The sequence below is a fragment of the Dama dama genome, chromosome 20 (assembly GCF_033118175.1).
Source record: "Dama dama isolate Ldn47 chromosome 20, ASM3311817v1, whole genome shotgun sequence".
Lineage (NCBI taxonomy): Eukaryota > Metazoa > Chordata > Mammalia > Artiodactyla > Cervidae > Dama > Dama dama.
The window spans coordinates 81,927,569-81,955,442 of NC_083700.1; the positions used below are offsets into that span (position 1 = coordinate 81,927,569).

At 37.8% G+C, this 27,874-nt stretch overlaps 1 protein-coding gene across 3 annotated transcripts in view; it reads right to left on the bottom strand.

Moving 5' to 3' along the window:
* The window catches only part of NFIA (nuclear factor I A), a 402,591-nt gene that overhangs the window by 364,492 nt on the left and 10,225 nt on the right, over positions 1-27,874 (bottom strand). For all 3 annotated transcript variants that reach the window (XM_061121733.1, XM_061121734.1, XM_061121732.1), the window contains exon 2: positions 26,539-27,070. In XM_061121733.1, the coding sequence (XP_060977716.1) occupies positions 26,539-27,070 (532 nt within the window). The remainder of the gene's footprint in view (positions 1-26,538; positions 27,071-27,874) is intronic.

The following is a 27,874-nucleotide window of genomic DNA, read 5'->3' on the forward strand; positions in this document are numbered from 1 at the left end:
CAACAATCTCCTTTTCTGTTGGCCATAAAGCTGGAGAAACGCACAGTCTTCACAAATGAATGCTCCCACATTTCCCACTCCACACTGCTACTTTCATTTGAACATCTACAGCTGTTTCAAAAGTACTTACTGTAAATAGCAAAGTATAAGCAGATTTCAGAGTCTGACTCTTTCACAACAGAGGATATCATTTTTTTTTTCTCCATTTTTACGCCTGGATTGAAACAAAAACTCCTAAGGAAAAAACATGGAAAATTCGAGTGCTTGGTACAGAACCCAGCACATAGTAGGTTCTCAATAAATGGCATTTCTTGTTGTAGGGAATATCTGGCATCTTATTAAAAAAAAAAAAAACACCATCTGCTCATACAGGAAAAAAAAAAAATCAAGAGAATTCTGGAAATAAGGCCTTTTGGCTTCAAATTCACTAACAAGGTAGGCCTTTGTTCTTCAGGGACTTTTGGGAAACTCATCTTATAGTTTTTTGTGAACAATTTACACAGAAGAAAAATTAAAATGTCCTACAGAGTGAAACTACAATGAGCCTTATTATCACAAATGTCAAAGAACCTCAACTTATTCAATTTTTTGATGTTCACTCTAATCAAACTCTTCCACTGATTGCAAACTTCTAGAATTCAATAGACTACAGTTCAGGAGATCACTCTTATATTTCTTAAGCAAATGGAGAACACTAACATGTTATTTCTCCTTAAAGTGACAATCCCTAATATCCTTTCTGGTTTTTGCCAATTTTAATCTTGGCAGGAAGTGGAAATCTGTGCACTCAGCAACACTGCAATCTTGCTGGCTGTCAAAATTATGTGTCAGCCAATGCCGGAGTGGTATTCTTGTCATTTCACCATGGTAAGAAACTCATCAGTCTGACATATAAAGCCTCTAAAAGTAGTGATTTATGCCAAAATGTAGATACATTTACCCGCCACCTAAATTTCATTTATAATTCCCACAATTATTATAACTTCCTCTAAATAAAAGTCTCAAATATAGCTATAATCAATTTTACAAATCAAGGATACTTAAAAAATCCAAGGAATGACTATGAGTCAAATAGGTTTAGATTAAAAGACAACTAAATTTTTTAAAACACACACGTGTCTATATTAACACATTAAGCTCGTTAGTATGCTTGCCTGAGGATACTGCATACATTTTTAAAAGTCATTTGCTCCCAAATAGTCTCCATGTGAACCACATATTTCCAAGTCAACAAACTAATCGTTTTTCAATACACTACATAAAAATGATACCTTTACCCTTCAGCGAGCACTGGTTACTCTTTGACTTTTTAAGAGTAAAAACTCTCACTTAAAAAAAAAAGAAAACGTGAACAAGTAGAGAAATGTCTGCTATGGTTTAGAAATGGCCATTTAGCCAAGCCGCGTACCTGTGCTGTGTCAGCGTCCTGGCAGAGCCATCTCATTCCACTGGTCTAATGGATGGCAATTGAATTTAATTAACAAAACTCCTTTGACTTAGTCTCATACTGTGCTGAACGTAATGGAATCCTCTTTCTACCCCCTCTCTCTCTTTCTCCCTCTCTTCCTCTCTCCCTCTTTCTTCTGCATTCAACTAAAAATGTCCTTAACTGCCATCCACTTTAAGAATATTAAAGGCTATACATTATACTTAAAAGATGTAATACAGTCATCTCCTTCCCCATGACTTCAATTTAGTTACTGAATTATATAACATAAAATAATTAAAAAGATAACTTTGATAGTGATACACAGTATAGATTCAATTACCACAATGTATCCATTAAAGGTACTTTTATAGTATGAATAAAATGCAAATCCTCTTTATGGATCAATACCAGAACATAATTCTATTCTTCCTCTTAAAAAAAGGAAGTTAACGATTACAAATCATCCTCACATGAAAATGGAAAAAAAGCATTTCTTTGAAAGTTTTCTGTTAATCTCAATATATCAAGAATGTTACTTTCTCTATTACACTCATTTTTAAACAGTAGACCTAAATTCCAGCAATATTTGGTAATCAGTAAATAGAAAACTTGTTTACCATTCCTTCTCATATTTCTCACATTTACTTAAATTCCTGCCACTAAATTCAGAGAGATATTGCTATTAATTAAACAATCTTTCCTAAATAAAATCAAGAACACACCAAAAAAAAAAATGCTCCTAAGGGATTCTGAGTAAATACTCCTCTGCCTAACTTTTGCCTGGCTGGGCACTCTGAGACAAGTTCCTATGATTGATTATTGTGGTATCTCTGAATCTTTGACTTTGAACCATAACCTTTTTTGCGAACAATGACAGTTGGGACTTACCATTTGCCATCTGTAGAGATGGAGGGGGGAAAAGGACTTTACATACATTAATCAACCAATTAAGAGCAGACTTAAACAAAACACTAAAGCATAATAAACCCCTGACTGCTTAATAGCCTTCTACTTTTAATAGTTGTCTTCCTGCAGTCTGCTCACAAGATTACAAGTAATCTGTTCAAGTCTTAACAAAAATTGCATGAGGAAATGGGGGGGGGGGGTAAACCCACCCAAATCAGGCATTTCAAACTGTGAAAAATGATACTTAAGGATTCTATAGTTCAAATTAAACACTCAAGAAGCTGATCCACATACCAAGGTAACAGAGAATCTCAAGTCAACATAAAATTTCGTCCTTGTCTTTACTGAAATATCTAGAATGATGCATATATACACTTTAGCCTATCATTGTGAAATTTTAGATGGCCACAATGTTCAAAACACCACTCACCTAATAATTTTTACTACTTCATTTGGCATGAAGTAATTTGCCCAGAGAATTTGAGGTTTCGATTTTTGGTAACATAGAGCAAATCTAGTAAGAAAAATTAGGGTAAAACTAACAAAACTAGGTAAGGTTTCGCTTGACCTTTCTCTAATTAAAATGTGATCGGCAAATGACATATTTAAATAGTAAGGCACTAACTCAGTCTCATTCATGGGTAAAAAATAAACAGGAAATCAAGGAAAAAGTCAAGAATGCCCACCCTCACATGTTAATTAAACAATGAATTGGAGGTACTAGCCAGGGTAGTCAAGTGGGCCTTAGGAAGCATCACTACGAACAAAGCTAGTGGAGGTGATGGAATTCCAGATGAGCTATTTCAAATCCTGAAAGATGATGCTGTGAAAGTGCTGCATTCAACATGCCAGCAAATTTGGAAAACTCAGCAGAGGCCACAGGGCTGGAAAAGGTCAGTTTTCAATCCAATCCCAAAGAAAGGCAATGCCAAAGAATGCTCAAACTACTGCACAATTGCACTCATCTCACAGGCTAGTACAGTAATGCTCAAAATTCTCCATGCCAGGCTTCAGCAATACGTGAAGCATAAAATTCCAGATATTCAAGCTGGTTTTAGAAAAGGCAGAAGAACCAGAGATCAAATTGCCAACATCCACTGGATCACAAAAAAAAGCAAGAATGTTCCAGAAAAACATCTATTTCTGCTTTATTGACTATGCCAAAGCCTGTGACTGTGTGTATCACAACAAACTGGGGAAAATTCTGAAAGATGGGAATACCAGACGACACCACCCTTATGGCAGAAAGTGAAGAACTAAAGAGCCTCTTGATGAAAGTGAAAGAGGAGAGTGAAAAATTTGGCTTAAAGCTCAACATTCAGAAAACTAAGATCATGGCATCCAGTCCCATCACTCATGGCAAATAGATGGGGAAACAGTGGGAACAGTGGCTGACTTTATTTTTCTGGGCTCCAAAATCACTGCAGATAGTGACTGTAGCCATGAAATTAAAAGACGCTTACTCCTTGGAAGGAAAGTTATAACCAACCTAGACAGCATATTAAAAAGCAGAGACATTACTTTGTCAACAAAGGTCCATCTAGTCAAGGCTATGGTTTTTCCAGTAGTCATGTATGGATGTGAGAGTTGGACTATAAAGAAAGCACCGAAGAATTGATGCTTTTGAACTGTGATGTTGGAGAAGACTCTTGAGAGATCCCTGGACTGCAAGGAGATCTAACCAGTCCATCCTAAAGGAGATCAGTCCTGGGTGTTCACTGGAAGGACTGATGTTGAAGTTGAAACTCCAATACTTTGGCCACCTGATGCAAAGAGCAAACTCATTGGAAAAGACCCTGATGTTGGGAAAGATTGAAGGCAGGAGGAGAAGGGGACGACAGAGGATGAGGTGGCTGGATGGCATCACCGAGTCAATGGACATGGGTTTGGGTGGACTCCGGGAGTTGGTGATGGACAGGGAGGCCCGGCATGCTGCGGTTCATGGGGTCGCAAAGAGTCGGACACGACTGAGTGACTGAACTGAACTGGAACTGGAGCCGGGGTAGTAAGAAGGTTAAGGAGAATAAAAACACAGCATTAGAACTGCAGAAATGAAAATGTATGATTATACACACAGTAAACACAAAATAATTTACAAATTTCTGGATGAAAAATATGTAAATACAGCTACACAAAAGATCACTATTTAAACATAAACTGTATTTCTATACTAGAAACACAGAAATATATTTTTCAAAACTCAATTTACAAAATCAGCTTTGCAAAAAAAAAGTCAAGATTTGGGTGAAAAATTATACAATTTAGTGATGATAAGATGTAAAAAAATGGAGAAACATACCATGTTCATAGATGCAGTAAGGTTGACAGTAAAAGATGTCAATTCACCTCAAATTCATCTGTAGATCTAATGCATTTCTAAACAAAATCCCAATAGGATTTTTCATGAAACTTGACAAGATGATTTTAAAATATATATGAAATAGGTGAAGAATAATTAAAAATACTCCTTAAAATAAACTGTAAAGGGTTTGCCTTATCAAATAGCAAAACTAATTATAAGGGCTTAGTAACTGAACAGCATGGTTTTGATACAGAGAAGACAAGCTGATCCGGCTTCCCTGGTGGCTCAGTGGTAAAGAATCCACCTGCAATGTAGGAGATGCAGGAGATGCCAATTCAGTCACTGGGTCAGGAAGATCCCCTGGAGGAGGGTCTGGCAACCCACTCCAGTACTCTTGCCTGTAAAATCCCAAGGACAGAGGAGCCTAGCCAGCTACAGTCCATGGGGTCACAGAGTCGGATCTGACTGAAGCAACCGAGTGCGCGCGTGCACACACACACACACCCCTGCACACACGCCAACAAGCTGGTCACTGTAACAGAACAGAGTCTAAATACAGACCCACACAAATACGAAAACTTAATAAATGACAGAACACTGAAGATCATTTACAAATAGAGAAACTATTTAATAAATGATAAGTGAAAACTATTATTCAGAGAAAAAGATGAAACTAGATCCCTACCTCATACCATACACCAAAAATAAATTCCACGTGGAATGCAAAATTAAATGTGAGATGAATATTTAAAGATGCGTGAGAAATACAATGTATCTCTAAACTCAAAGGATATCTTAAGACACAAAAGGACTAACTGTAAAACAAAGGATTAATAAAATTTATATTAAAATTAAGAACTTTTGGTCATCAAAGATACCTTAAAGAAAATGAAAGACAAGCCACAACTATGAAAAGATATTTGCAAATATAAAACACAAAGGGACAGAAATAAGAATGTATGAAGAACTTCTACAAATTAAAAAAAAAAGACAAGCAACAAAACAGAAAAAATGAGTGAAAGTCATGAGTGTTTATGTCACAGAAAAGGAAAGATAGTGGTTCCTAAGTATACAAAAAAGATACTTAATCTTATTAGCAATCAGACTAGAAATGCAAAATAAGACCATCCTGAACTATCATTTTATAACCACCAGAATAGCAAACAGTAAAAATTTGATAGTGGCAAGTGTTGGGTTTCCCTGGTGGCTCCTGCCTGCAATGCAGGAGACCTGGGTTCAATCCCTGGGTTGGGAAGATCCCCTGGGGAAGGGAATGGCTACCCAGTCCAGTAGTCTGGCCTGGAGAATTCCATAGATGGTATAACCCATGGAGTCGCAGAGTCAGATGTGACTGAGTGACTTTCACTTTCACTTCTCTTTTCAAGTGCTGGAAAGGATGAATATCAACAGAATCTTTTAAACACTGCTACTATTTAACTTCTATGCAGAGCACATCATGCAAAATGCTGGGTTGGATGACTCAGCTGGAATCAAGATTGCCAGTGGAAATATCAACCGCCTCAGATATCAGGTTGTTGATATTTGATTGTATTTCTAATTTAATACCACTGTAATGGCAGAAAGTGAAGAGAAACTAAAGAGCCTCTTGAAGGTGAAAGAGGAGAGTGAAAACGCTGGCTTAAAACTCAACATTCAAAAAACTAAGATCATGGCATCCAGTTCCATCACTCTGTGGCAAATAGATGGGAGAAAAGTGGAAACAGTTACAGATTTTATTTTCCTGAGCTCCAAAATCACTGCAGTTGGTGACCATGGCCACAAAATTAAGACACTTGCTCCTTGGAAGAAAAGCTATGACAAACCTAGACAGCATATTAAAAAGCAGAGACATCATTTTGCTGACAAAGATTGGTATATTCAAAGCTATGGTTTTTCCAATAGTCATGTATGGAAGTGAGAGCTGGGCTGTAAAGAAGGCTAAGCAGGCTGAAGAACAGATGCTTTTGAATTGTGGTGCTGGAGAAGACTCCTGAGAGTCCCTTGGACTGCAAGGAAATCAAACCAGTCAATCCTAAAGGAAATCAGTCCTGACTATTCACTGGAAGGACTGATGCAGAAGCTGAAGCTCCAGTACTTTGGCCACGGGATGCAGACAGTTGACTCACTGGAGAAGACTCTGACTCTGAAAAATTGAGGGCAGGAAGAAAAGGGGGTGACAGAGGATGAGACAGTTGGATGGCATCACCAACACAAGGCACATGAGTTTACACAAACTCTGGGAGATAGTGAAAGACAAAGAAGCCTGGCATGCTGCAGTACATGGGGTCACAAACAGTTGGACACAATCTAGGGACTGAACAACAATTATCAGTGAGAGTGTATATAGGTACAACTACTTAATAAAATAATATTATCTTTATAAAAAACTTAATACTTACATGCTCTATGATTCAACAACTCTACTCTAAAGAAGCTCTTACACATATTGTCTAGAAAACATGCTACTGTTCATAACACTTGTTTATAACAAGAAGAATAAAGAATAAGAATAAAGGACAGAACTGGTATGAACCTAACAGAAGCAGAAGATATTAAGAAGAGGTGGCAAGAATACACAGAAGAACTATACAGCAAAGATCTTCATGACCCAGATTACCACGATGGTGTGATCACTCACCTAGAGCCAGACATCCTGGAATGCGAAGTCAAGCGGGCCTTAGGAAGCAACACATGAGCAAAGCTAGTGGAAGTGATGGAATTCCAGCTGAGCTATTTCAAAGCCTAAAAGATGATGCTGTGAAAGTGCTGCACTCAATATGCCAGCAAATTTGGAAAACTCAGCAGTGGCCACAGGAGTCAAAAAGGTCAGTTTTCATTCCAATCCCAAAGAAAGGCAATGCCAAAGAATGTTCAAACTACCACATGATTATACTCATCTCACAAACTAGCAAAGTAATGCTCAAAATTCTCCAAGCCAGGCTTCAAAAGTACATGAACTGTGAACTTCCAGATGTTCAAGCTGGTTTTAGAAAAGGCAGAGAAACCAGAGATCAAATTGCCACTATCCATTGGATCATTGAAAAAGCAAGAGAGTTCCAGAAAAACATCTACTTCTCCTTTATTGACTACACCAAAGGCTTTGACTGTGTGTATCACAACAAACTGTGGAAAATTCTTCAAGAGATGGAAATACCAGACCACCTGACCTGCCTCATGAGAAATGTGTATACAGATCAAGAAGCAACAGTTAGAACTGGACATGGAACAACAGACTGGTTCCAAATCAGGAAAGGAGTATGTCAAGGCTGCATACTGTCACCCTGCTTATTTAACTTATATGCAGAGTATATCATGCCTAATGCCAGGCTGGATGAAGCACAAACTGGAATCAAGATTGCCAGGAGAAATATCAATAACCTTAGATATGCAGTTGATACCACCCTTATAACAGAACGCGAAGAAGAACTAAAGAGCCTCTTGATTAAAGTAAAAGAGGAGAGTGAAAAAGTTGGCTTAAAACAACATTCAGAAAACTAAGATCATGGCATCTAGTCCCATCACTTCATGGCAAATAGATGGGGAAACAATCGAAACAGTGACAGACTATTTTCCTGGGCTTCAAAATCACTGCAGATGGTGACTGCAGCCATGACATGAAAAGACACTTGCTCCTTGGAAGAAAACCCATGACAAACCTAGACAGCATATTAAAAAGTAGAAACGTTACTTTGCCAACAAAGGTCCATCTAGTCAAAGTTATGGTGTTTCCAGTAGTCATACATGGATATGAGAGTTGGAATACAAAGAAAACTGAGTGCCGAAGAACTGATGCTTTCGAATTGTGGTGTTGGAGAAGGCTCTTGAGAATCCCTTGGACTGCAAGGAGATCTAACCAGTGCATCCTAAAGGAAATCAGTACTGAATATTCATTGGAAGGACTGATGCTAAAGCTGAAACTCCAATACTTTGGCCACCTGATGCAAAGAACTGACTCACTAGCAAAGACCCTAATGCTGGTAAAGATCGAAGGTGCAAGGAGAAGAGGACGACAGAGGATGAGATGGTTGGACTGCATCACCGACTAAATGGACATGAGTTTGAGTAAGCTCCAGGAATTGGTGATGGACAGGGAAGCCTGGTGTGCTGCAGTCCATGGGGTCTCAAAGAGTCGGACACAACTGAGTGACCGAACTGAATGACAAGAAACTAGAAACATCACTTCGCTCCATTACACAATGGCATGTTATACAAGAAAAAAGAAGAAGAAATCACAGTACAGTTGACCTCGGAACAACATAGGGATAGAGGCACTGACCCCCACACAGCTGAAAATCTGTATAAAACTTTAAAGTCAGCCCTCCATGTCCACAGTTCCATATCTTGGGTTCAACCACCTTGGATCATGTAGTACTGAAGTATTTATTTTTTAAAAATCGCATATAAGTGGACCTGGTATGGGTCAAACCCATGTTGTTCAAGGATCAACTCTCCATGCAGTTGACCCTTTAACAACAGGACATTAGAAACATTAGAAACATTATATTAGAAACATAAGGTTAAGTGAAAATGCAATTTACAGAAGCACCAATGTCTATATGTATGTGTGTGTTTAGATAAAGTGAAAGTGAAAGTCGCTCAGGCATGTCTGACTCTCTTCAACCCCATGGACTATAGCCCACCAGGCTCCTCTGTCCATGGAATTCTCCAGTCAAGAATACTAGAGTGGGTTGCCCTGCCCTTCTCCAGGGGATCTTCCTGACCAAGGGATCAAAGCTGGGTCTCCCGCATTACAGGCAGATTGTTCACTGTCTGAGCCACCAAAGAAGTGTCATATACTTTACTTTTTATAAAACTTAGTAACAAGCAAAACTGAAATATATTTAGTACACATTGGTGATAAAAACCTTTCTTTTAAAGGAGAGGATTGATAAACACAATACTCATGATAATGGGGGGAATTTCAGAGTGTTATTTTTAGGGAACATGGAAGTAAATACAAGGTATTGCTAATGTACTCTTTCTTTTGAGTTGGGTAGTAGGTAACTAGTCTTCATTATAATGTGTCGTAAATTACATATATTTTCACATTGAAAAGTAGTGAAATTCAGTAAGAAATCAAACCAGTATTGTTTATTAAAAGGATTTTTCACAATATCTTAGAACCTCCAGCAACAGGTCTGAAACAGTTTAAAAGAAATACATTTGAGTTTCTATTTTGGATTATTTTAATAATGCTTTTTCCTCCAAGAAAATATATGAGTAGTCAAATTAGAAAAAAATCTTCATTCCTTTTTACTTGATTAGTATGAATAATTTGTATTTTACATCTAATCTCCAATTCCCATGCAAAAATGGATGATACTGTGATCATGGAGGGAACTGCAGGATGGACAAATTGAAACAGCAGATAATTCACATGTCTGTTCGACTTAAAATGCATCATTCAGTCTTTTAACAATCTATTTCATTTCTCAACTATGCTTGGTTTCAACGAAATTTCTATTCCTAGAAAGAGGTTAAGAAAGGATGATGATACAGGTTTGCTGTAAAGAGCTAGGCAGCCTCTCTCTCTCTCTCTCAAACACACACACCATATATCACATATATGAGAAAAGATCAACAAGGTGGGATTTTTGTGGTTTGGCAGAGAGGAAATGATAAATGAGTATAAAACTTCCTTCCAGTGATAAACATTCAATACCTGGGTATAGACCGGAGCTCCTATGAATAATCTCCGAAACAAATTTTTTAGAAACCTGACCAAACATGAGTGGCATCCACTACTAAAAGATGAAGTGAACATGAGGATTCCCTACTTCATCACAGATCCAGCCATAATTTCACCATTTTTATAGGTACATAGATACCCTATTCTTTAAAAAGGTGCTCTAGCTTGAAACACCTTACCAGGTATAGTGAATTAAGAAACTGCAATAACAACATCTAGCCATCCATACTTCCCCAGAGTGAGGACAATCATCTTCTCTCAGATACAAAAAATAATCAGAGAATTAAGTAATAATTAAATGAGTTAGAATTTCACTGATAAGCATTATAGAGGCTGATATTAAGTTACTCTCTGCCAGTCAAGATCTCTCTACTCTGTGCCACCTGAACAAACACTCCTCACCCACTGGGAAGTGTTCAAGCAGCTACACAGGAGAAAGAAAGAAAATGACGAGTACAAGAAAGGCTAGGAATGTATTGCGATGCAGCATCGACTACCTTACAAAATTAGAAAAGAAGAATTTTTTCCCAAGATGCTATAATTTCACTAATTAAATATCTCCTTTAGAGATCAATAGTACTCTAAGGAATAGAAAAATTAGAGTGCTTCTTAATTCAAGGTCTTAACATTAAATGTAAATTTAGCATAATTTTAAGAAAGGAAAAAAATAGAGATATTTACCTCTCTGACACCTTACTTTTTGTCATTTAAAGATAATTTTTGAGTTACTGTATGAATACAATATCTAAACAGATATTTCTCCTTCCCAAGATTCCTACTTCCCTGTAAGCAACTAGCCCTACACTGACCTTGACCTGAATCTTACACTTCAGAAATAAAGTGGAATTGTGGGAACATATATAAGTAAATGCACATTTTCTCATTATAGTTTAAACATTTATAAGATGCCCCAGTCCTCTGAAGCACACTGGGAAAATCCCATACTTTATATCACATTGCAAAGTGCAGGTTGGTACGCTATCCTCTCTGTAATTTTGAGATCCAATTAGAATGTTAAGGGGAAAAGCACATTCTAGTTTCTATTCCTCATTGGAATACTGCTGGTGTCTCTCACCAAAGAAGACAGTCAAAATTCGGTGTCTTTTAGTAGTATATGAAAACACAAACGAAGACTTATTCTCAGTCTCTTTAAAGCAAATTATTTTTCATATGATTTTATAAGTTTTTCTATTATTAAAGTTTCAGTTAAAAAAAAAAGAAATGCATATTCCATCAAAATCCTTCCATTATCCTTTGCTGAAACCAGTAGGAGCTTTTAGATATGAAAACAGGGCCAGACAGAAACACTTTCTGGTAAAGTCTGCAGTGGAATGGTTTTGATAATGAACATGCCTAGAGAAATAAAATTGTGAATGCTGTATGTGTTGGGGGGAAGAAACTCTTATCTTCAGTTGGGTTCTGTTTCCCTTAGAGAGGCTTATGTTACCTACAATCAATAGGTCTCCAATTAAACAAAGAAGATTTACATATGCTGGTGCATTTTGGAGCTAATGAAATTGGTCTACGAGTTTTAATGAGAGTAAAGTATTGGATAGGAGCGGGGGGATGTGTGAGTTCATCGTATATAATTGGACCCAGCTCCTTAATTTGGATCTTTACCTTTTCTACCACTACTGCCCTTGGCCTCTCCCAACTTAGGAGAATTAACCATGCCAAAATCTATCCTATTCAGCGAGGATAGACAAACAAACCCGCAAATGCTCACTAGAGATAAGGCTGTGATTGACAGACACTTTCCCTGTAGAACAGAACTGTATGTGATTCAAAACCAGAAAATATGTGTGTTCATCCTGAGGAGAGGGTTCCCTTTTTAATCAAGATTGTGCTCTTCACAAATTTAACACCATGAAATTAAAATCCTTTCTCCCTCTCCTATCAGAGTAGCTAGAACACAGTAGGTACTTGATAAATCACTATTGCTATAATATAGAAATGAATTTCTTCACATACACAGTGGAGCAATGGCTATACTACTCTATCACCTCCAAATCATTTTTTCTAGGTAAACAGTTGTGGTAAAAGAGAACACCAAGATCTCAGATAGAAAAACAAATAGCCTATATAATTTTTATAAATAAGTCCAATATCACCAAAGCTTTATTGTCAGGATTATAATTTATTTATTCTGAATTGGCAACCCATTCCAGTGTTCTTCTCTGGAAAACCCCAGGGATAAAGGAGTCTGGCAAACTACGGTCCATAGGATTGCAAAGAGTCAGACACAATTAAGCAAGCATGCACTCACGTGTATATGTGTATATATGTGCACGTACGTGTGTGTGTGTGTGTGTGTGTGTGTGTGTAGTGGGTAAAGACTTGGCAGAGGAACAGGTTGCCCCTATATGTTCTGTGCACTAAAATTCTCATTTATGTCTTTGCATGTGCTCTCTCCAGCTTCAAGGTTAGTCATGTCCACTGGTTCACTCAATCCAGAAAGGTAACTTACTTGGGTTAATTATCCCACATTTGTCTCAATACACCCTGTCCTTATTTAAACATTGCATTTATTGTTTTGATAACAAATAAGAACCTTCAATAATGCACAGCATTTTGAAAGGGGCCTTGTCAGAAGCACAAGTCACTCCATAACACTAAGTTCCTTAAGTCCTGAATTCCCTTCTCAGAGTTCAGCCCCTGCCTCCAAAAGCTCAAGAATCCAAGGCTAAGACATCAGAGTTTACTGAAACATCACCCTGGTGGGAATCTGTGACTGGGGACTTATTCCAAATTTAAAGATGAGCAATCCTTTTTCCAGATGTCGGTCTTAGACCAGGAGAATCCCTTGAAACAATTTTCCTCTAAATAAGTGATTAAACAATAGCAAAGAAAAAAAAATAGCAAAGAGTATTATATTGACTCACAAATATAGACTCATAATTCTCCTAAATACATATAATTTAAAATATATAGCATTAATGAGCGTTGTTTATCATTAACGTGTTCAGTTTTATTCATATTTCATGAAAAAAAATGGGAGACCAAAGAAAACAGAATTAAGGCCAGATCTGAAAAAATGCCATCCAGGATTACAAGTAAGTAAAGTGTGGGCAAGGAAAGAGGAGAGACGGGGAGGTTCTAAAGATCAGTAGCAAAAATGGAAAAATTTTCAAAGGCGTCAAAACTTTTATTATTTGGAAATAAGACACTCTTAAAGGAAACATCAAATATTTCTAAACTCATCAAGTAAATTCTGATATTTGTATCCAAGTGGCTTGTTTCATCTGATGTCAGCATGATTTTCCCTGGAGGAAATGAACTGCTAACATTCCATGAACTCTACCGAGTTTGCCTCACTCTTCACCCTGACCGTCAAACAAAGAAATCTGTCTTGAGTTCCAAGATGTACCCCGTGTCACTGTGACTAATCCCAACCATTTTTATTTACAGTGTTCAGAGTGAATTTCTATGACAATCCCATGCCATTCTCATGTGCCTTTTGAAAATAATTACAGAACAAATCACTTGTTCTGTGCACTATACAAAGAAAGGCACCTGTAGGAACGGCTGCAGAGATAGATTTCATTTTCAGGTTAAACAACAAGCAGATATAACAGAGAACAAAAAATTTCCAATCTTTGGGACCACCAGATTGTTGCGGGTGTTGTTGCTGTTTGTACTTCATTTAACAGACATGCAATAGTTCCTCTCCTCTCTGTCACCATCTGTACACACTTTCCCAAAAGACCCTCACAGCTGCCCCATTACCACACACACACTCACACACACAGGACCCCTTAATACTTGCCTGTTTTCTTTTCACAAGAGAAAGAAAGGCAGAGCAGTTTGAGACCTCGGACAACTTAAAACTCACTTCCATGTCAAAGTCCCAAGATTACTTACTTTCTTCGGAGACAGAGCAAGACAGAATGAAATGGCTGTGCTACTGGGACTTGGCCGTATTTTAGGACCTACCTGCAGCTGCCAAGTGAATTCACCACGCTTGCTCCCAAGGCCTCCCCTTCCTTTTTGTTTGTCACGCCCTCATTTCTCCTGCTGTTTAGTTTCCCTATAACTGTTTTATACCTCAGCATTCCTCAAAGGAGGGCCTTAAAGAAAGAAGCAAAAGGTTTTTTATATACCAGATTTCTCTAGAGAAGACAAGCTACAGTGAACTATTAAATAATAGAAACCACCTGTGCCCTGTTCTGACTACTTCGATTTGCCTTCCATTTATGTAGATATTTCTGACATAAGAAAACAAAAAATTTCACACTTACTAGTGATGTCATCAGATGACAGAATTCCTCGACGTAGACCAATTGTACAGGGAAAAGGCGGTATCAGTAACTGGTTGTGCAAATGTTTAAAACTTCGTATGGGCTATTAGTTGGGAGAATCCTAATTTTAAAACATTGAAAACCTTAAAATCTTAGTTTCTGAGGAAATTTCATCTAAGATGGCATCAACTCATCTCCTAGTTTTTCCTTATCTTTGGCACCTAGCACAGTGCCTAATAGGTAATGAGCATTCAAAACATGCTTGCTGAACTGACTTGTCAACGACAAGGTTGAAACTGTCAACGGAGGCAACCAAAATACATCTTCTATGACGACACCAACCAAGGGCATTCACCTTGATGCAAATGGTAACAACAGACCACAACTGCTCCTCAACTTACACAAGAATTTTCTATCTCCAGAGCTCCTGGGATGCACTGACTTGCAAAATGAAAGTTTCCTCTAAGCTTCCTTCAAAGTATAAAATTCTGACTCTATTAACAAACCAGGACAAAGACTACTTGCTCACCACTTTCTAAACTTCAGAGAAGGGCTTCCCTGGTGGCTCAGTGGTAAAGAAGCTGTCTACAAATGCAGAGGACACTGGTTCGATCCCTGGTTCAAGAAGATCCCACATGCCACAGGGCAACTAAGCCCATGGACCACAATTATTGAGCCTGTGCTCTAGAGCCCAGGAGCTGCAACTACTGAACCCCAGGAATCCTAGAGCTGGTGCTCTGCAACAAGAGAAGCCTGCGCTGGAACGAGAGAGTAGCCTCCACTAGATGAAACAAGAGAAAAACCCGCACAGCAACGAAGATCCAGCACAGCCAAAAATAAAAAAAAAATTTAATTTTAACTTCAGAGAAAACAATAGCTTTCAGCACTATAATGTACTTCCAGAGAACAATTTTAAGCCCATCTATAAATTCCAACGGAGAAGGAAATGGCAACCCACTCCAGTGTTCTTGCCTGGAGAATCCCAGGGATGGGGGAGCCTGGTGGGCTGCGGTCTATGGGGTCGCACAGAGTTGGACATGACAGAAGCGACTTAGCAGCAGCAGCAGCATAAATTCCAAAGCAGCCCTTAGGGAGAATGATATACTCGGGAACTCGCGGGAGATAAAAACAGGCCGTAGAAAGGTCAGACCTGGTAACCAGCCCTAACCACTTCCTAACCATGTACCATGGACACGTTACTCAGCCTCTCTGTTTCTCAGCAGCATTAAGGCATTTATAAAAGCTCCCCTATCTAAAAGGAAAGATTTACATGAAGAGCTAATAAAATAATGTATAAGAACCAACTTAAATACCATAGAAATTAACAACACTAGTCTAGCGGGTCTGGCTTTCATCCTGGCTCTGCCACTTACCATTGGCCTGACACTGAGTGAGCTAAGAACACTCTCTGAACCTCAGTTTCCTGAATAACAGGAGTAAACCACAACAAAAGGCATCTACCATCTCCACTCGCCCCCACCACCCAACATGAAAAATTCTCCAAAACTTGGAGAAGTCCAAAAGGAAAACAAAGCAGAAACAAAGCAACCCACATAAAACCCAAGAAGCCCATATCCACAATTAAGAAAACCAACAAAGCCAACCCTAAGAAATGGCACCCAGCTATGTAAACTCCTTCAAGTGCCCAAAGCGTGTAAAGAGTCTGTCACAGAATGCTCCAGCACAAAGCAAAACACACTGTTTCAGCTGCTCTGTTCACACTTTTTAAAAGGTGTCAGTAATAAAGGGCCAAACATGCGCCTCTCTGAATGTGCATCTATGCTCCTCTCCCATCTATCTGTCTGCCTCCAGTTCTGCTGTCTCATGACCTGGCCTCACTTACTCAGCATCACCCACCCCAGCACAGCACCTCCGAGGCTCAACTGCAAATAAAGTTAAAAGCTATGCATAATCAGTCTTTAGATAGCAAAATTGAAAATGTCTCTCTTTGAAGAATCACAAAGCTTTCTGTCTGAAACCTCTGACCTTTCTAGAGAAATCAGAGTCACTGTAGTTTAAAAATGTAGGTGGTAAAAGTACAAAGGATTACATTTATCCATTTTGCATGTTTGCCATCTTTTCTGAGATGAGGGGCAAATACCTTCAGAACAATTAGTTTTTCAATGCTAACATTTCAGGCTGCAATACCCTCATTCTCCAAGAACTATACACATCCTGGGCCCAATGAGATGGCACTTTTCTGTTAATTTCTATTCCTATTTTATTTTACAGAAAATCTAAAACACACGATTTCAGAGTCCCATTTTTTTTAAAAAAATAAGACTTTTATCTGTACAGTAAATAAGCAGAAAAAAATAATAAAAATTCATTTGAATCTTCTTAAAAACCACTGTCATCCTTGATTGGGTGGGAAGGGTAAGGGACTTTAAAAGTACATTTAAAAGAAAAGAGAATTCTTGATAAAAGTCCTTGTCACATATTAAGAGGCCATACAATAAAAGTACTGCAATGACTATCTTTCCCTGACAGGAACAGACAACAATAGTTACGCTGTTGAACAGCATCAAGTTACAAAGACTTCATTCTCAGAAGTTACTTGAAACTACTTTCCCAAAGAGAACCTCCACCATTTAAAAGAAGGGGAGAAAAAGCCAGCTAAATAAATCAGTCAGAAACTTTTGTAACTCGGTAATTTTTATATACAAGGCATCCATGCAAAAATCCTACCATAGTTCTACAGAGATGCAGACAAGCTTCTGCCAAATCCTTATCCCAAATCCTTGCTTCATCTTAAGTGTCCGTAACCCATTTATCTTAAACTTTCAATTACTTAATGCTAAAAATATACTCTCAGGTGTACACTGTTTTCCATCAACAACACTTTTAATATCTAATATCTATTAATTATACTCAGCATAAAAGATGTTTACTATTTTCATTCTTAATCTGCTATTATATCTGAGCCCAACAGCTCTGCTGAAGGTTTACATGCAGATGCACAGTATCTTAATTACTCATTCTACAGTAAGCTCTTTAAGCATCTCCATTCCTCATTCATTTGGAATGTTTAAAAATGCCACAAGAAGGGCTTGATGTCATCTCAACACTGAAATCCATCTGTCTATGGCCCTCTTTTGACTTTACTCCTTTTGCAGCCAAAATTTTCACAAAAGTTGATAAGAATTTGTCAACCTAAGGACTTGTGATGTCAGCTCCTGTGAAAGGCAAAGGAATATTTGAAAGTGACGATGGGATCCCATACATACAATATTCACTTTATGTAGGAACTTAAACTTAAATCACTGTTCTCTTCAAAATTAAAATACACAGAATTCTAAACGCTTCCAATAGGGGAAGAGGAAAAAGGTAGGGATATAACACAGAAGACAGTTCTGAGTTTCCCATATTAAGTAATAGGTCCCAAATTTTGAAGATTAAATGAATATTGATGTTGTAGCACCACAGTTCCTATTTATCCACTGACAAATACCTTTCCCTACCAAAAATTACCAATCGGATAAAGCTATATGACTCACCACAGACACATCTTCTCCAACAGCATGAACATGTTGCACTAGCCAATCACTGGCTGGCAAAATTACAAAAGGAAATAAAATCACCCAAACCATAGCAACAAAGACAACAGCCTGACAATGGCAGATGCTACACAGAAATACCGACAAAACTGCTAAATATTATTCATTTTTAAAATATGTTTTATTGCTACTTTTATTTCATCTTGCTTTTATAACCCATAGAGCATTTCAAAAATAGTCATTAAAATATTTACATGAATATATATGCTCTGAAAACAGTTTTTGTTTGGAAACTCATAGGCTATTGGTCCCACCAGAAACTCTCACCAGAGACATCAAAGGTAGGCAGTATGGAACCTGATGGAAGACAGTGGGGTGTGAGTCCTATTTTTTTATCGCAATCCTCTTGTTTCCAATTGAATCACTTTTAACACATACCTCAGTTTTCCCTTTCTGGGGTGACATACTCAACACCCTAACTTTTAAATTTATTAGCATTTCTAAAAAAATGAAACTTCAAAAGAAAGTCACATTTCTATTTTATTCTATGTAAGTTCAATTTAACAGCTTATTTTTTAAAATAAATACTAGAAGGATTCATATATACAATGAATAGATGTAGTATAAATTATAATTATTACCTTTTTTCTATTTACAATTATAAATTCATGTTGAGTGACTCTCTGAACTTTTACACTTAAGTCACTAAGAACTAATCCTGCTAAAATTTGAAGAAAATGAAAATAACGGCATTAAATAAATTAATCAGTAAATATATCAGTTACTTAAGGGCATTAAAATGAAACGTTCCTATTTTCAATTTTCCTCCTTTGTCTTTAAAATTAAAAATCTACTTTTTAAACTAATAAAATTCCATTTTTTGTTTTTAAAATAACTATACAAAAGATCTTTTGGGAACAAAGTAAATTTAAAACATTTAAATCTAATGAAATTTAAAAATACATATCTTGTGCATATTTAAAAATGTACAAAAATCTATCCAGTAAAATATTACATGCAATTACAATTTTTAAAATAATGGCTGCTTTAATTCCCAAAGCATCTAAAATCAATTCATCTAACTTTATCTTACAAAAAAAAAATTCTTAAACCTGTGTTATAATGCTTCTATTCACTAAACTTCTACATTCTAAAAACAAGAAAGAACAAGTCATTCCAGATTTTTGACCCCAACACTAACAAGCATGAGACCATCTCTCCCTCTTCTAACCAAGTGTGGCTTCATCCTGCGGACAAAACCCGAACTTCACTGTAAAATATCTCCGTGGGAAGGGTTTGGATTTTGACTTTTTATTGCCCCTTTGATTTAAGGTAGGTGTGCGATACCATTTAAGTGACATCCAATCCTTCTTTAAATCCAGACAACAGGATGTAAAGAGGGGTATGAGACGGATCTGAATTTTATTTTTAAAAGCATAGGACACAGGATCAGGAGGCCTGGGTTTAATCTTGCTCTGCACAAGTCACTAAGCACCTCTGAGACTTGATTCTCACCTGTACAAATGGACAGTGCATTGCTTATTTACAATGTTCCAATGAAGGTTTTAAAAAAGAAAGCTACAATGAACACCAAAACTTAGTACTGCACTTGCTGCAAAACAGACACTGAATAAAATGTATTGTTAATATCTGCCCGGCTGCCTGCTTGCCTGCCTTCCTTCCTTCCTTCCACCTCTCTCCTCCTCTGTGCTGTGCTGTGCTTAGTCGCTCAGTCGTGTCCAACTCTTTGCGACCCCATGGACTGCAGCCCTCCAGGCTTCTCTGTCCATTGGGATTCTCCAGGCAAGAATACTGGAGTGGGCTGCCATGCCCTCCTCCAGGGGATCTTCCCAACTCAAGGATCGAACCCAGGTCTCCCACACTGCAGGTGGATTCTTCACCATCTGAACCACCAGGGAAGCCCCTCCTTCTCTCTACTCTCAATCTATCAAGGTCCAAAATACTTACCACTAGAAAAATATGTGAAAGATATGAAGACAAACAAGTTTAAAAAACAAAGACAAAAAACATTGAAAGCTATACCACTTCAATCTCCAGTTATTATGATCATCCTAACCATTTCTCAGGTTGAGATTAGCAATATCTCACAGAACAACACTTGCCAAAATGTATAACACAAATGAACTTATTTCTCTCAATCTTATCTCATTTAGTATCTCTTACAAACAAAACAGCAAAAATATCCTCTGCTCCAAACCTGCCGCAATTTGTCATTTGTGGACGTATTCCTTTGGCTCAAAGGCCATGTTTATTTCACCAGAATATTAATAAGAAGACTAATCCTGTTAGATAAAATACACTTTTACTCTGTGGAATTGTCATAACAAAACAAGAACTATTGATTTCTAATATTTTGGGAAATGCCTAGGGAAAAAGCCATTTCTATCTTAACAGCAGCTAGAGAATTCTGATAAATTCTAAAAGTTTGGATCAATCACTTCTAACAGTTGCCTCGGTGGGAAATGGCCAAAATGTTGACAACACTGTAAGTTTCCCCCTTGAAAAGCAAAATGGTAATAATAATAATGATTATCTCAATAGCCTCCTTTCCAAGTTCATGCATGCCACAGTGTCCTTAACTGGAACCCTAAATGCTACAGAGAATTTTTGCAAAACTTTTCTTTCTAAAAATCTGAAAAGAAATTCCAAAAGCCCCGACAGTCTCTCAGTCTAGAACATACAATGCAAAAACTGATGGTGAGATGGATTATAAAATTCTCCACCTGACGTCTTACTGCCTGGGATCCTTTTACAGTCATTACTTAAACCAAAACACTTTTTAGAACATCTCCATTTGCAATTAAGTTCACAGTCTTATGTTTCTCTTAATAAAGCATGCCAGTTCATTCATTCTCGTCCTCCTCCACCTGACTTCTTCCTTCCCCTGACCTCACCTCCCAAGGATTTACAATTTTATGTTTAAAAGCAAGATCTAACCTCTAAATGACCATGGGAAAATAATTGCTGAGATGACAACAAATTGGTGTTTAGCACATTCACTGAATGCAATCTGTATTTTATGTTTTTCCTTCTATTCTAACCTCAAAATTGTTTTTAATAATCTATATTAACATTTGTGAGCAATTAGAATTGTTGCTGCTTCTGTGCAAGTTTTAAAAAACCGACAGACTGTTCTGCATCCTCTGGAAGCAGCTTGAGGCCTTAACCAAGTAAAACACCCAGTCCTACTGTGTACAGCAGTGACCACAACAAAGGCTGTGGTTTCTCCCACACTAGCCCTAAATAGGTTTAAATTAATGCTATCCATCACTGGGTGGAAAAGCAGACAAGGCAAATCCAAGCCAGCAGCGTTGGGAAATTTCTTACCAACACTCAAACCTCTGAGCCATAAATGAGCTGACCTCTGTTTTACTCCAGAGCAACCCTTTTTCCCTATTCCTTCTACTCTCTCTGCCTTTCAACTTCTTTCTCACCACATTCTAGGATAAAGAATATTGTTACTGCATTATAAATAGAGGATATTGCTACAATCTTCAAGTTATGTAGAAAACACTCAAGGATACAAAAGCCATATTTAATCTCAAGTTTGTTGATTGTGCTAACTCCCTTAAGGAATGAAAAGATAAGTAAAAAGATGACATCTTCTAAAAGCCTGTGCATATACCAGTAAGTTACAGTACATCAATCAGCCACAAAATCCACCTTTGGTTTCAGGTTAGGGTTACAATTTGAAATAGAGTGGTACTAACATTAAATATCACTGTATATAATCTTACCCCATTCTTTTTCCAAATACAGTTTATTACTATCAATCAAAGAAACTAACCACATAACTATTTCTACTAGGCAATTTATTAAGGTACTGTTATTAAGACTAATGTATAGTCTTAGATTTTAGTGTAAACATACATACACACAAGCACCTGCTAACAGGACATATTAACTATATTTTAGATACACAATCCTGCCACAAACATAGTAAGTTACCTAAAATTTGAAAACTATCACAATTAATTTGGCATAAAATTATAAACTGTAACAATCTAACATTATCCATTAAAATTTTTTTTATAATTATTACTACTACTCGGTATGCACTGACAACCTTCCACAAATGATTACACTGTATTTCAGGTACCCGATTTTTAGAAAAAGAAAGCATTTCCGCCCCCCTACCCGAGCCAGCACTTTGTGTGCAGCCTGGATGTGCACACACATGCACACGAAGCGCACACACGCCCCTACACAGACACTCCTCATCTTACACCTGCTCTGAAGCAGTAGGAAGTGAATTCTCAGTCTGTCAACATGACCATCTGCTCTATCTGCATATCACGGCTTCCTCTATTACTACATGAAGGAATGGCAGTCACGCAGCCAAAATACAACTACCGTGCACCTGAATGGGAGCCTCTCTTTGTTGAAATGGAATAATATGTGGCCTATCAGGCAGAAACTAACAGTAACAGAAATAATTTGCATGAGCGTTCAGGACGGCATAATTAAGTGAACAATATAGCACAGGTAATGCGGTCATCAGTAACCCTGCTGGCAGGTTTCCAGGACAGGTACCAAGCTTCCCAGGCACCACAACTCTTTGAGTAAGTGAGCAAACCTAGATTATTCCTGGTCCAAGCTACGCTAAGTCAAGGTAGCAACTATGGGAGCAGGAAAGCAATCAGTAACTACTGTACTGAACACACTCCTGTGCAAATACGGTCACTTTCTACCGTGAAACTAACAAGTACTCCTGCTACCAGTAGGACAAGTTCAATTTGCCCTGTCACTGGCGAATTAACAATTTCAGCAACTACCTAGCAAATTCTGTCATGTATTTGTCTTTCAAAGTGAATGTTAAGGCAACTAAAAATACTTTCAATCTTAGAAAGTTCCTCATCCACTAAAAACTAAAGATGCTCATTGTGATTAATCGCTTTGGGGCCTAAAGCCACTCAAAACTCAGCAAAGGCCTTTGCTGAATTAAACATAATTCTATTTGTTTAACTTTAGCTTTTAAACGTCTCCACACAGCTGCCTCAGCCTTCATTCTATCCCCCAGCAGGTAATAACTATAAAAAGTAAATTGTGACACTGTCATTTTATGGCCTAGATACAGCAACCTATCTCTATATAAGAGATAAGTCCTTAAAAAATCTAACCCCTTACAAAATTTAACTAACTCAACTGAGAATCTTTCTAGAATCTGATTACATTACCAGAAGTTATACAGAAGCAGTTTAAGAAAAAAAAAAAAAAAACTCTCCAGAAAGTTCTCGGTTGAGTGCCTACTAATGAACAAAGGTTAACTTTATCTAAAAGGTCAAATGCCTGGTGGCTAAGGTTATGACCTTAACAACTTAAATTGTGACCTTGCCACGTGCCGGGTATATTGTAGATTCTGATACAGATCATCTGGTAAAGACTAGTCATAAATTAGCTTTACTGTTACACGCCCACAAAGAAAGCCATTTGCCACCATACCATAACATCTCCAAGTTGTCATGCGATACACGGCAAGGACGACTCAAGTAGAGACCAAATTCTGGACATAAAATGGTTTTACTCTTTTGTACTTTTAACGAGATGAAATTCTCAGGCTTCTGGAATCACTCCGATTTCATTACACTTGTTATTGTGTATCAGGCACAAAATTCACAGTTCTAATGCCCCTTGATTTAGAGGGGAAAAAAAAAGGAATGCAGCTTATGTATTGTATTTTGCGTCTCAATAACTCAAAAAAAGCATCTCCTACACTTTTAAAAAACAACTGATTCTGCATTAGCTTCCAGTATTTACATGTGTGTTCTAAGATTTCAACTTCCTTCCAAAGAATAGGCCGAGGCATGAAGCAATAATTATTGTATGCATTTTTAGAAGGAAAAAAAAAAAAAAGATCTTCTTGTGGTATTCAAAGGGGGAAACGGCATTTGGGGAGAGAAAAAACTACATTTAAAAGAAAGGAGGGGGGGAGACTATAGGTGAAAAGGCCACAATGGTTTTGGCATGTTTCTTGAAGCACGTTTCAGAGTCTCTGCCTCCTGCCAATACTGGCAAGTTCTCAAAACTTTTAAGGAGGTAAAAACATTGTTTAGTGTTTACAAATCTTCAGTATTATAACAGATGCTTGTCAAATCAGTTGTATGCGAGTTGACCGATCTACCTCCTATTTGTACTGGCAGCTTCCCTTCCACAAATAACAGGCCTTTAAATCTCTGAAATCAAATTGGAGATATTTTCAGACAAAAGACCGTGAGCATCCCTCGGACCCTTCCCGGTGCGCGCAGAGGCGCCGCGGCTGCGCAAGGAGAGCCAATGGCCTGCGCTTGGCCGGCGTTCAGGCGACCGAGGGATTCTGGGAGGCGCAGGGAAACCGAACCGAAAGGTAGTCTGATCCACGGCGCTGGCAATAAATCTTTCATTAGCAATAAGGATGCTCACTCTTCCTAAGCAACCTTCTACCTGCCATTTTACCAACAGCAACCTTCCGGTCCTTGAAACCGCCAAGCAACTGTGTTGGCTCAAGGATCTGGAGCCATAAAGCGGGCAAAAACCGTCAACAGTGAAAGAGAATCCAACGTGAAACGGCGAGAGCGAGAAGGGCTGCATCTCTGTGCATCTAAAGGAAACGTTTACACGTAAAACTTAGAAGGGACGCTGCTCACACCAATAAGCGCAGAACAGGTATTCCGTTGTGATGTTACCTTGGAAGGAAGCACACACCGTGATGGGCATCACTCGTTGGCACCTGCAATTTCCTATGTTGGTCTGTTAGAGCATTTATTATCATTTATGTTATTTACTTCTCCACATATAGGAGATTAAACACACGGTTTTTGAAGAGTGTGCTCCCAAAGCACCTCTAATAGCCACACCTTTTTTGCACCTTGCCTAGCAGAATCTCTACATATATATATATATATATATATATATATATATATATATATATATATATATATATATATATAAAATTTTAACTCTGCTTTTTCAATAGACAAAGTAACAACAATAGAGTTAGCCGAAAGTTAATAAAGGGCCACTTGTTCCTGTTTAGAGGTCATTTGAGAGATGTTGCCTTTTCGTTTTTGCTACCCAAAACTGGCTAAAGCAACAGGCGCCTCTTATAATTAAGTATACATTTTGAAAAACCCAAATATTTGAAACACTTACAGATCACATCCTCTAAAATACTCATCTATCCCCTGCCAACAGAATGCAAATGATGATGTGACATGCTTGCAAAGTAAATTTCTCCAGTTTCTTATGTAAGGACAGATGGATAACAAAAGTTCTCTTTCTAAAACATATATTGAGAAAAATAATAGAGAATAGGCTATCAGATGACTTCTTTAAAAAATTGCTCACATTTTTAGAATTAAAAATGTTTTGCAAAACAATGGAGTGTTCCCTTTTACAGGTATCATCTTCTCTGCCCTTTGGAAAAAAATACATACATACATGCACCCCAAAACAACCTACTGGAAGGATTCCACAACCTTCGTTCTTCCATCTGGCTCAAGTAACTGCCATGAAGGTAATCTAGCAAGACCGATATGTACATATAAAAAGTCAACAAGTTTCACAAGACCTGAGCTTTCACGTTAACACAATGAGCCTTTTGTCTAAAACAAGACAAGAGGAACAAAGTAAAAATGCATTATTTTATCCAGTCCTCAATAGTTTTATCCCAAATGCTACTCTACCTGCTGTTAATAGACACAGGAAAAGCATGTCTTTAAAACAGCCTTGGAACAATAAAGAATGTTATTATGAATCAAAGCAACTCACTAAATCAATTTTCAATATCGATTTCTCAATTTGTTCATGCACTATACAGGTTTGGTTACTTTTAAGATTAACCTTTCCATCAATGCTTAAAGAGTTGGATTGTTTTTTTTTTTTTCCCTTAGTGATCTTAAACAACACCAAGTATTCCTAATACAAAGTTAGTAAGTTTGTATTAGTGTGATTCTTTTTTCTTCATAAATAATCAGCAATTTGATAGCAATCTTACCTCCAATCTCTTCTTAATTAGAAGGGGGCTCAAGAGGCTCCAGAAGGTTAAAAACACTCCCAGAAGAAAAGCAACTAAAAATATTGCCTCACTATCAAACTAAATGCTTTTTAACTAGATCATCTGCCAGTTAAAATAGACTCTTTCTTACAAGGGTTTTTGAGGTTTCTTGCACCCCTCGTCAAAAAAACGTGATTTAAACAATATCTCATAATTGACTACCAACACCTTTGATAACACTGCTTGCCAAGAGAATTGAACTTAACAAGAATGCTCTCAAAGCTATGCTTTTCCACCTGAATGAAGGTGGAACCTCAAATTCTGCAGCTTCTGGCTACTCTGATATTGAGCTACCTTGGACACCGCGCTGTCCATATAGACGTGGCCTGCCACAGGGAGCTCAGGAATGGCCCAGCACACGCAGAGGTCATCAGGAAAGACGCACACGCGAGAAAGTGGACCGACTTCTCACCATCGCACTTACCTGCTGCATGCACAAAGTATGCCAAATATAAATCGAGTTCCTTAACAGAAACCCCTATGTGATGGGGCTGGACACAGAGCCCTGGATTAGAGCACTGCGGGGACTTTACAAGGCGCTCGCCATCAGTACTTTCGAGCGGAATACCTTTAAATAAAATCACCATAACAAGGTCCAACCTCCAGACTTTATCTGCCTGGCGGAGGCAGTCAATTCTTCGCATCTTGCCTTTCTGGTCTGGGTTGGAAAGAACACAACATGGAGGCTTTTTCCCTGTAACTGTAAGAACAAAATCCTCTCGGTACTCAGGTCGGATATCTTTCCGCAACTTGGCCAGCAGTCGAGATGCCCACTTCTGTTTGACCTCTGGTTTTTCACTTAGCAACTCATCCTTCACAGCTCTCTCTTCTTCTTTTGACATACGCTTTTCATGTTTTTTGAAGTATTTTCGTTTTCGGGCCTGCAGGTTGAACCACGTGTAGGCGAAGGCTCGGACGTGGGGCAGAAGTGCTTCGATGAAAGGATGAAATTCATCCTGGGAAAATGAATCAAGACAAAAATATAACTAAAATGAAAACAAAAGGAAACAACATTTCTTTAGATGCTCACCTTTAAAATATGTATATATAATCCTTATTTCACTTGAAATTTGATTCAAGCATTACCAAAATCATACATGGGATTGCTATGGGAAGTCTGGGGGTGGGGGTGGGGAATACTATCAGTATCGGGTCTCACAATCTCAAAGAAAAAAACTGTTAAAAAGTAAAAAATGGTTTGTTATGTTCACGGAACTGTACCAGGTTCTATTGTCGGGCCTATATCCCAAAGCCTTTAGACAGCCAGTGAAGTTTATCGAAATGCTTATAACAACATATAATCTTAACCCTATTTCAAGGAAGGCATATCTAATTTTGCTCCAGCCTTGACCTCACTACTTGTAGTACAGCCAGGGCTCCGCAGCCAGATTGGCAAATCCTAAACATTTAGATGCCAGTCAGTGTTTATGGAAGTCTAGGAGCAAAAATCATCTCCACGCTCAATGGAAACAAAGACTTTCCCTCTAAAAGTAGTGCATGTAGACTCTGATCTGCTTCTTAGTCATTTTTGTAACATTTTAATTCCTTTTTAAGTATTACAGTTACACACCAATTTTTTTTACTCAAAAACTTAGAAAAATTTGGCAGGTCCATATATAAAAGAAGAAATGGATTTTATATTTGTCGGACTAGAATAAAAGATCTATGTCCAAGACATAATTGCTGATATTATGGAAATGAAACAAAAAGGGGAAAAGGGGGAAAAAAAAACAAAAGCGTTCAAGCCAGATAGTAAACAG